The sequence below is a fragment of the Poecilia mexicana genome, unplaced genomic scaffold (genome assembly GCF_051168715.1).
Source record: "Poecilia mexicana isolate PSO_F unplaced genomic scaffold, ASM5116871v1 scaffold_18, whole genome shotgun sequence".
In the NCBI taxonomy this organism is placed as follows: Eukaryota; Metazoa; Chordata; class Actinopteri; order Cyprinodontiformes; family Poeciliidae; genus Poecilia; species Poecilia mexicana.
Window position 1 is genome coordinate 6708358 of NW_028263387.1, and position 9172 is coordinate 6717529.

A 9172-nucleotide genomic window follows, 5' to 3' on the forward strand; every position below is an offset into this window, starting at 1 on the left:
CTGTCCCGGGAGTTACCATCTGGTTTGAATATTCAGCATAGGGCATATTCAAATGTATCTGCTGTTTAAAGAGCTGTAATGAAAACTCATCAGTCCAGACTGAGGAAGCTTTCCAGCTGAGCGTTGAAACAACATCTGGGGAAACAAGGATCCAGCTTTAAATCGCCAACAACTTTTTGTACTTATCCAGTTTTCTGAACAAATGTATCTTTGTTATAAAGTAATCTTGTTTCTAATACTGCATGAGCATTTCTCTAATACATGTTAAAAAACTGACTTGAGTGTTGTTGTTTTTTTTCTCTGTCTGTCTTCATCTCTCTGCTCTCAATGTTTCTCTGTCCAGTGGAGGGAGAGCTGCAGCTTTTCACTGTTTAAATGTTCTTCATCCAACAGAGACAAACTGCTGGAGGAAAATAATTCATCTGACAGCAAAGATGCAGTGGAGTCTGATTCTGCTCTTCCTGATGGGTAAGTTGATCTGAAACACAACTAGACTCTCTGGTTTCTGTCACATTGCTGACTCAGCTAGATTTAGAAGAGATATGGTTAATTTTCCTTTAATCACACAATAAGAAAAAATGTGGACAATCTTAAATAATTATAATGTTATAAGGTGAAGATTACCCATTTTGTTATTATTTTGTATTAAATACATTATTATGTTTTATGTTAGTAGGTCAGTGTTGCTTCATTGACTGTCAGCTCTATCAGTTTCACTACATCAATAAGGAAAAGACCTGGACTGAAGCTCAGCAGTACTGCAGAGAGAAACACACTGACCTGGTCACAGTGACTAACATGAAGGACATGAAGAGACTCATCAACATGTCAGCTGTAGATCAGAGTGAAGCTTGGATTGGTTTGTTAAGTAAACCAGAATTTAACAGAACATGGTACTGGTCTCTGCCTGGAGTGGAGTTCAATGAAAGTGAGACAAACTGGACCAAAGGAGAACCAAATGATGGAGGAAATCAAGGATCTGAGAACTGTGGGTTTCTGAATAAAGATATGTTATGGGAAGATACTAGTTGCATTAATCCAAGAGCTTTCCTCTGCTATGATGGTGAGTGCTAATAAAACACAGAATATAATATATGTAAATGATCTAATAAAACAGTCTGGATTCAATGTTTTTTTTTTTCAATATTTTGATAAAAATCTTTCTTGTAAATTTGATAGAGTGGAACAAAAACAGCCGACTCAACCTAAATAGAAACATCTATTAGCGTCTCTGACATAAATCCCTATATTATGCTTTTCTAAAAAATATCTGAACTGTGACAAATATTATTCTGCTAATCCCCCAGAAACCAATAAAACCCATAAATATCACCTGATTGAAACGAGTAAGACCTGGCTGGAAGCTCAGAGTTACTGCAGAGAGAAACACACAGACCTGATCAGTGGAACGAAGCAGCTAAAGGATGCAGAGCTGAAGAAAGTGATGAACTCTAATTATCAACCATTCATTGGTCTGTTCAGTGACACCTGGAGGTGGTCAGATGGAAACAGTTTCTCTTTCAGACACTGGAATCTACAGCTTGACAATAAGCAAGAAAACAATGATCGATGTGCTGCTACTGGTGTTGATGATGAAGGCAGATGGAAGACTGACACCTGTAATGGGATGAAACCCTTCATCTGTTATGATGGTGAGTTTCTATGAAAGATCTTCTGTTACACAATACCTTTTAATCTAACTGTAGTTCTAAAAAAAATCTAAAACAAATCCTGGTCTTTATTGTTTTACTGTGTTTATGTCTAAAAGAATGTTTGAACACCTGGCAAATCTGTTCAAAATATTGACCTCACATTTACATTGATTTGACTTTAAAGCTACATTAATAATTCAGAGAAACATTCACAAATCAAACACAAACATTTATTTTATCTTTTAAATTCTTGCTTGCACAACTTCTTGTTCAGAATGAAGCTGCTGTTGAAGGGATGTTTTGTGTTTAATGTGTTTTTTGCAGTAAATAAAGTGATCCTAGTCAAACAAAAGATGAACTGGGAGGACGCCTTGTACTACTGCAGAGATCATCACCATGACCTGGTCACCATCACCAACATGGATAATCAGAGATGGATCCAGGAGAAAGTCAAGGAGGCATCGACTGATTATGTCTGGATGGGTCTGCGTTACACCTGCACTCTGGATTTCTGGTTCTGGGTCAGTGACGAGGTGGTCAGATATAAGAACTGGGCCAAAGGTGAAACGATGGACAACTGTGACATGTCAGGAGCCATGGAGACGGGAGGAGAACAACAGTGGACGAAGAAAAAAGACATTGAAGAGTTTAATTTTCTTTGTACTAAGTTTTAAACACTGGCTTTTTCCCTCTTTCTCCTCCAATCGCTAAATAGATTTTTTTTTTTTTTATTGACTTATGTCAAATAATTACTTGGAGTATAAAGTATCTTTTTAGACCAAAGTTCACGTAGCTCACTAAAGTCTCTGAAGATTTTAAGATTTCATTTCTCTGCGTAGCTTCTCCTGTTGTGATCATTTAGATGTAACATTATATATAATCCCAACTTGGTGATTTAAATCATGTTTTTGTTTGATTTATGTGATTTTAATCAATAAAAATGTTGCACTACACCACAGCCTCATCTCACTATGTTTCAATTGACATCTGACATTTTGTTATAAATGAAAGAAATAGATGAGTAACTAACATAAAAAAACCTTTCACTGTGTTGGATTAACATTTGCTTCATTCATCTTGTGCACCAGTTTTGTTGAGCAGAGTCCCAGGGGAAATGATGTCTATCTCCATCTGTCATTGGTTGAGACAAGTAGCCAATCAATCACAGTAAAGCGTATTCCTCCAATTGAAAATAAAACCTTGTAAAAAAAATGTTGAGGTGTTGATCTGTGGATGGTTTCACCTGGTTCCCTCCTCTGATGAAGGACTGAAACCGAACAGTAAGGCTGATGTTCTGTGAAAAACAAGAATGAGCTTCCTCTGGGAAGTAAGGCAAGCCCTCAGCCTGTTTAGTTTAAAATAGCCTACACTGGAAATAATTCAGTTTACTTAAAACAAAGGGACAATTGAATATTTGCATGTAAATACATAGTATTACAGCCAAATGGCTACTTTCCATCTGTAGTCTCGCTGGCAGGTTGATGCTAAAAATAATAATATATAAAAAAAGAAATGCAATAAAATAACAAGTAAATATAACGCTACAGTAAAAGCAAAAGGTCTTTAAAACACCATAAAACCAAATGGAACATGTTTAAATATAGTCAAGTTAATTTGGCCTTCCAGGCTCCCATAAATTTCTTCCTGTGTTGTTTTCCTATGAACTTTGACCAGCTGCCATGTCCCTGCTGAAAAAAGATGCATCACCATAGTAACACTCACTTCTTTCAGTCTCTCTCTCTCTCTCTCTCTCTCTCTCTCTACTATTTCCTAGATCATGCACTTAACTTTTTCTTTTTTTAACCTGTGGTTACAGTACAATCATGAATTATTATTATTATTGCATTTCAAAATATTTAACTTTACACTGTTGATTGACATGGACACTTAATATTCATTTAAACTTCAGATGGGTCTTAAGTGGAACTGTTGGACCACATCGTTACATTTAGAGGAAAAAGGGGGATGCTTTTGAGCACAGGAACACCATCCCATCTGTGATGTATGGAGGAGGCATCATCATGTTGTGAGGCTGTTTTGCCACAGGGGGAACTGGTGCACTTCATAAAATGGATGGCATCATGAGGAAAGAACACTATGCAGAAATACTGAAGCAATATCTATACATCAACCAGGAAGTTGAAATTTGGATGCAGATTGGTTTCCTAAATGGACAATGTCCCTTAGCATGCAGTCAAAATCATTATAAAGTGGCTTAAGGATAACAAAGTGACAAATTTGGGGGTGGACTTAGAAAGACATGAGCGAGGGGGTAGGGTTAGGGAAAAATGCCTGCAGCTGCACTCTAAAAAGAAAAAAGTTGAACCAACTTAATTGAATTGCTTCTGTAGGTAACAAGCAATTCAATTAAGTTTATCCAACTAAATTTATTAAGTTTAACCAATTCAATATATTATAATCACCCAACTCAATTTGTTAAGTCAGTCTTACTCAAATCATTTAGTTTACTTCAAAAATGGTGAATAAACTTAAATAGCACTTTTGACCACTGAAAGCACATATTCACACATTTATTTAATGCTCAGATTGGTTGGCAACTTGAGATTAAGTACCCAGGGGACACATTAACATATGGCAGGAGGAAGCTGGAGTCGAACCGTCAACCTTCCGATTACAAGGCGACTGCTCTATCCACAGAGCCACAGTCGCTTACTGGGAATATGTCCCTGTAAGCTTGAGTCATTGTGTCAGACATGGGACACTGAATTATTTCAAGTAAAGTCAAAGTGAAAAAGGTTATTTAAGGAAAAGATTTGTGTATTTAGATGACACTGTAAAAAGATTATTTAAATTTAGTTTGGAACTTCTTAAAAGTTTGAGTTGACTTTCTGTAGAATTAAATCAAAGAGATTTTAAATGTTTATTAGAACAAAATAAATGATTTGAGTAAGAATGACTTAAATTTGTCATGTTAAACCCCCTTATGAATTAAGTTATAAAAACTTAGCAAATTGAGTTGGAAGAACTTAGTGAATTGAGTTGGATGATCATAATAAATTGAGTTGGTCAGACTTAGGATACAAAACAGGCATTGAACTCAATTGTTTTAAGTAAAGTCAAAGTGAAAAGTTCCTTCAGGTTAAAGATTTGTAAGTTTTGAGTTAAATGAACACAAAAAAGTAAGTTGTCATAGCAAAAGCAAAAGAATTAAGTTAAATTAATGTAAATAAGTCCATAAGATGAACTACAGCCAAAAACACTTTTTAGAGTGTGTATGGTTGTACGCATTGTGCTTACCTTGAGATTTTCCTTTGAGTAAAAGAAGTAAAAATTGTCATTGGATTTGTTTTATTATCTCACCAACTTTACTAACCAAATTATGAAGGAAAAAAATCTTTTGTCAAGACATCTTGTGTTGGGGTGCTGTGGTGGTGCAGGGGCAAAGCACAATCCATGTATTGAGGCCTTGGTCCTCATGCCAATGGTCACAGGTTCAATGCCCAGCCTGGTGACATTTGCCACATGTCTTCCCTCCTCTTTCCTGTCAAACTACTTTCAAATAAAGGCCACTAGAGCCAACAAAACCTTCAAAAAAAAAACATCTTGTGTTTAGCCCACATCTGCATGGGTGGGCCCACCAAAGCCTAAAGGTTATTCGGCAGTTTACTTTTGTTTAATTGGGAGCTTGCCGCTTTTTGTGTAAGCTAAAATTGAATGAGCAGATTTTGAACCCTCCAGTAGTTCCAAGAGCAGTCAAGTAAACTCTGCCTGAGGTTTTTACCATGAGTGCGGTTCTGGCGGCGTCGCCAGATAAACAACTTTTTTATTTGTCGTTTTGCGAACTGAAGAGCTGACCGAGCGCCCGGTTGGCCGACAATGACATCTGCCATGCTTGTCCTGAGCATCACACTATGATTGGAGACTAAACAATTTCATCTCATCGAAAAATTTGCCAAAAGAGTAGAAATTAAGCAAACATTGTTACTTCACCTCCTCCTCCTCTGGATGTCTGACACACCACCTGAATCTGGGAATCTCCATCCTCCACCTCTCGTGGATCTTACGGGTAGGCTTTGCTTTCATTTAGCTAGTATAATTTGCAAAAATAATATAGAAAAAGGAAAGCAGAATAGGTCCGCTGTTTTTGCCGGTCATGCGCATTACGAGCATGTGGCCTGTATTTGTGTGGTTTATCTTTGTGCTGGTTTTGTGTGACATGCACATGATGCGCTTTGGAAATGTGGCTTTGCTCTAGTGGGTCAGGTGCAGTGATAGTTTTGTGCGTAACCTCCAATAATGCCCAGCATTTGTCCCAGAGCAAGGAGGCCTAGAATCCTGCCCCAGTTACACCAGTTCTTTCAGGAGGAGTAGTGGTTCTTTTGTGTGTTTTTACTCAGTGTATGTAAATTTTTGGTTTCAACTGTAAATTCAGTTTGTGACCTAAAAACATGAATCAAATTATATAACTTTTACTTTCTTAACCATATCTAAAAGTTTATCCCATTGGCCCTGGTGGTTGTGTTTTGCTTTAATCTTATCTCATCGTTTCTGTTTGTAGCTCATATCAGTTCCCTTCCCTTAACTTGACCTGTCATGTACTGCATGCACAATTAGGCAACGGAGTGTTTCTATCCTATCACTGGTTTTATGCTTATTTTATGACTTGAATGTTGACAAGTGGAAAAGAAAGAGACAATGATAAGCACAGAAAACTAAGGAGGTCAATAGTGATACGGCAGATAAAAATTCCTTTGGAACTGTTCACCATTCTTTGTTTCATTGATCAGTAGACTCTGAGCTTTCAGTTATGTCATTAAACATCTGAACAATGAACAAAGATGAGAGTCATAAAGCAAAGCACACATCTTATTCTGTTATTGCAATTGTTATCTTTCAGGCTGCTTCCATATTTTAACAGTATCTAATAATTAACTAAAACATGTATAAATAGGTCTCTTTTCACAGTCCTCTGACATCGCTCCAAAAGAAAACGCACACATATCTAAGAAGAATGGGGTTTCCATCAGTGATGCTTCTCATGTGTCTGGTTGTTGGGCTGACCACCTGCCGGGCAGAAGGCGAGGACAATCAGATTCAGGTCACTGAGACCACAGAGGGAGAGCAGGAGAATCATCTGACAGAAACGGTGGCAGAGGACACAGAAACCCTCGATCAAGATCTTCAGACAGTAACAGTTGAGGCATCCAACACAGGATCCCCAGAGAAAGCCTGTGACCCAAACATCTACATGGTCCTGAAGGAGCTGGGAGCTCTGCAAGAGAGGCAGGAAGCCACTGTGAGGGCCCTGGAGGAAACCAACAGGAAGCTGGAAGCCAGCGAGAAGAAGGTCGACGTCCTTAACAGCACGCTGACGGAGATGAGGAGGACTTATGAAGGTAAGAAAAAATTACAGTAAAATAATTCTAAAAAATGTGTTGTCTAAAAACTCCTACAGTGGTAGCTTGAATCTTTTTTCCATTGTTTGTCGACATGACACCAAAAATTCAGTTTATACCACGATGACTTTTAGCTTCAGGACGATGTGAGTCCTGTAGATGCTGCACATCAATAATATCATATTTGTGTTTCAATACTTCAAAAATAAATACACCATTATTAGAAAGCTGTTGATGTTTATGGATTAAAAAAAAATAAATGAAATGGAGAAATAATAACAATAACAAAATATCCAGATTTCCTCAGTAGTATTACTGGTGTTGAACAGGTTATTACACTTTGAGAGAGAATCCCTGTTAATCTGCTACAGGTGTGATCTCTAAATTGCAAAGATGTTTTGTCACTTATGTTGTTTTCTTCAATGTCTGAAATGCCTGAAAGATAAAAATTGCAATAACAGAATAAGATGTGTGCTTTTCTTTGCTTCAGATCAACACCAAGTTGCATTTTCTGCAGTGCAGCCAAAAGATGGGATCATCGGTCCCGTGAATGTTCTGTACCCTCTGGTATACAAACATGTTCTGTCCAACATTGGAGGCCATTACAGCCCAGTGACAGGTCAGCATCCATCTTTCTATTTCATCTATGCACCTTCATGAATAGAATGTTTTTTTAAACTCAACAGATATAATTTCAACTGGGTTTTTTTTCATGGTTTTAAAAAATGATGGTTCCTTCTTCCAGCAGTTTCATCTCTGGTTGCTTTTTTTGTTGTTATTCTCTGCAGGATACTTTACAGCACCACTGAGAGGAGTTTATTACTTTTCTTTTTCTTCATTTTGTGCGGAAGGTGATGGAACCTCTGGCGGAAGTCTTTATCGAAATGGACACCAAGTTGTGTCATGGTACGGTTACAGTAAAATTCACCCAATCTCTGGCTCTAACAGCGCCGTCTTGCTGCTGCAAGCAGGAGACATGGTCAACGTCCGGCTCTGGGACGGGAGGAAAATAAGTGATAATGTAAACAAGTACTCCACATTCAGTGGATTCTTACTGTCACCAATGTAAACACAAAGAAAATAGAAATGGCTTTTTGTGTGGAAATTGTAAATATTTTTTCGACTTTCTAGTGTAATATCATGTCCATCAGGTGTATTGTCGGCACTTTTAGCCGACAATACACCTTTGTGATACATGTATTATCCAATTAAATATACATTCATCATTTGAAAATAAAGTTTGAAGCTGAATTTCTCATAAACTGTCCAGTTTCTAATTTAATGTGTGTCATCTTAAATAGTAGAGAAATGAAATGAGATTGTGAAACTTTTAATTACACAACGATCTATATTCCACATCAACATTCTTTAAAAATAAAGGACATCTGCAAGACAACTGTTGTTTTTTTTCCCTGTCACCTTAAACAGAAAATAGTATGTGTGTTTTGTGGTAAGTTAATGACTCATCAACAAATACATTGAGGTTTGAATGTTTGTTTAATTAGTACGGAAAAGTGAGAACTTTACTGTACATTACAGTGATAAAGAGTTAATAAAATTATGTATATAAATTATTGCTTTTGAGTCAATGTAGTTAAATACAGACTTGGTTCAAAATCATTAAAGTTCCAGTGCTAGATGTACATGACCTTAATCGTGATTTAACTGCTAATCAGACAAACATTTATATTTCCTAATTTCCAACACTTTGATTGTGTTACACTGACTTTGCTGTGAAACTAAAATTGCCCAAGAAAAACCAACAAAGATCGTGTTCCACACACACACACATATATATATATATATATATATATATATTTCAATTAAAGATATTGTAAACACATACTGTGTTGCTTAAACTTGTCCTGTTTACTAACTTTTCTTGTAAGTGCAATCATTACTTTGGAGAAAGAAAAGCCCATTTTGACTATCAGCTCCCATATACAATAATTATAACTGTGATAGATCAGTAGTTCTTTAACTATGTCCTAAAATACAGTGGGCATTTGAACTGCCATTATATCAAATTTACAAAGAATCATCAGGAAAATTAGAGGGTTAAAAAAAGAAATTAGAGTTTTCTCTGACAGTAGCATTTAGCTTTAGCTAATTACATTTAATTAGCTAAAAACATTAACAGATTAATGACTTCATGAAGCTAAA

General features: G+C 36.7%; 2 protein-coding genes across 2 annotated transcripts; both read left to right on the forward strand.

The window, feature by feature from the left end:
- The first annotated feature begins 371 nt into the window (after window positions 1-371).
- LOC148153973 (C-type mannose receptor 2-like) lies at window positions 372-2652 on the forward strand. Its single transcript, XM_088015909.1, has 4 exons — window positions 372-468; window positions 677-1063; window positions 1308-1652; window positions 1977-2652. The coding sequence occupies exons 1-4, from the start codon at window positions 435-437 to the stop codon at window positions 2324-2326; spliced, it is 1116 nt and encodes a 371-aa protein (XP_087872035.1). The 5' UTR covers window positions 372-434; the 3' UTR covers window positions 2327-2652.
- A 3972-nt stretch (window positions 2653-6624) lies between these two features.
- LOC106909819 (uncharacterized) lies at window positions 6625-8271 on the forward strand. Its single transcript, XM_014976291.2, has 3 exons — window positions 6625-7009; window positions 7500-7628; window positions 7798-8271. The coding sequence occupies exons 1-3, from the start codon at window positions 6625-6627 to the stop codon at window positions 8076-8078; spliced, it is 795 nt and encodes a 264-aa protein (XP_014831777.2). The 3' UTR covers window positions 8079-8271.
- The last annotated feature ends 901 nt before the right edge of the window (window positions 8272-9172 follow it).

Coding starts and splice junctions, on each gene's coding strand:
- LOC148153973 (XM_088015909.1), top strand. CDS start 435: ATGCAGTGGAGTCTGATTCTGCTCTTCCTGATGG. Junction 469..676: donor GATTCTGCTCTTCCTGATGG/GTAAGTTGATCT, acceptor TTATGTTAGTAG/GTCAGTGTTGCTTCATTGAC. Junction 1,064..1,307: donor AGCTTTCCTCTGCTATGATG/GTGAGTGCTAAT, acceptor CTAATCCCCCAG/AAACCAATAAAACCCATAAA.
- LOC106909819 (XM_014976291.2), top strand. CDS start 6,625: ATGGGGTTTCCATCAGTGATGCTTCTCATGTGTCTGGTTGTTGGGCTG. Junction 7,010..7,499: donor GATGAGGAGGACTTATGAAG/GTAAGAAAAAAT, acceptor TCTTTGCTTCAG/ATCAACACCAAGTTGCATTT. Junction 7,629..7,797: donor CCATTACAGCCCAGTGACAG/GTCAGCATCCAT, acceptor TATTCTCTGCAG/GATACTTTACAGCACCACTG.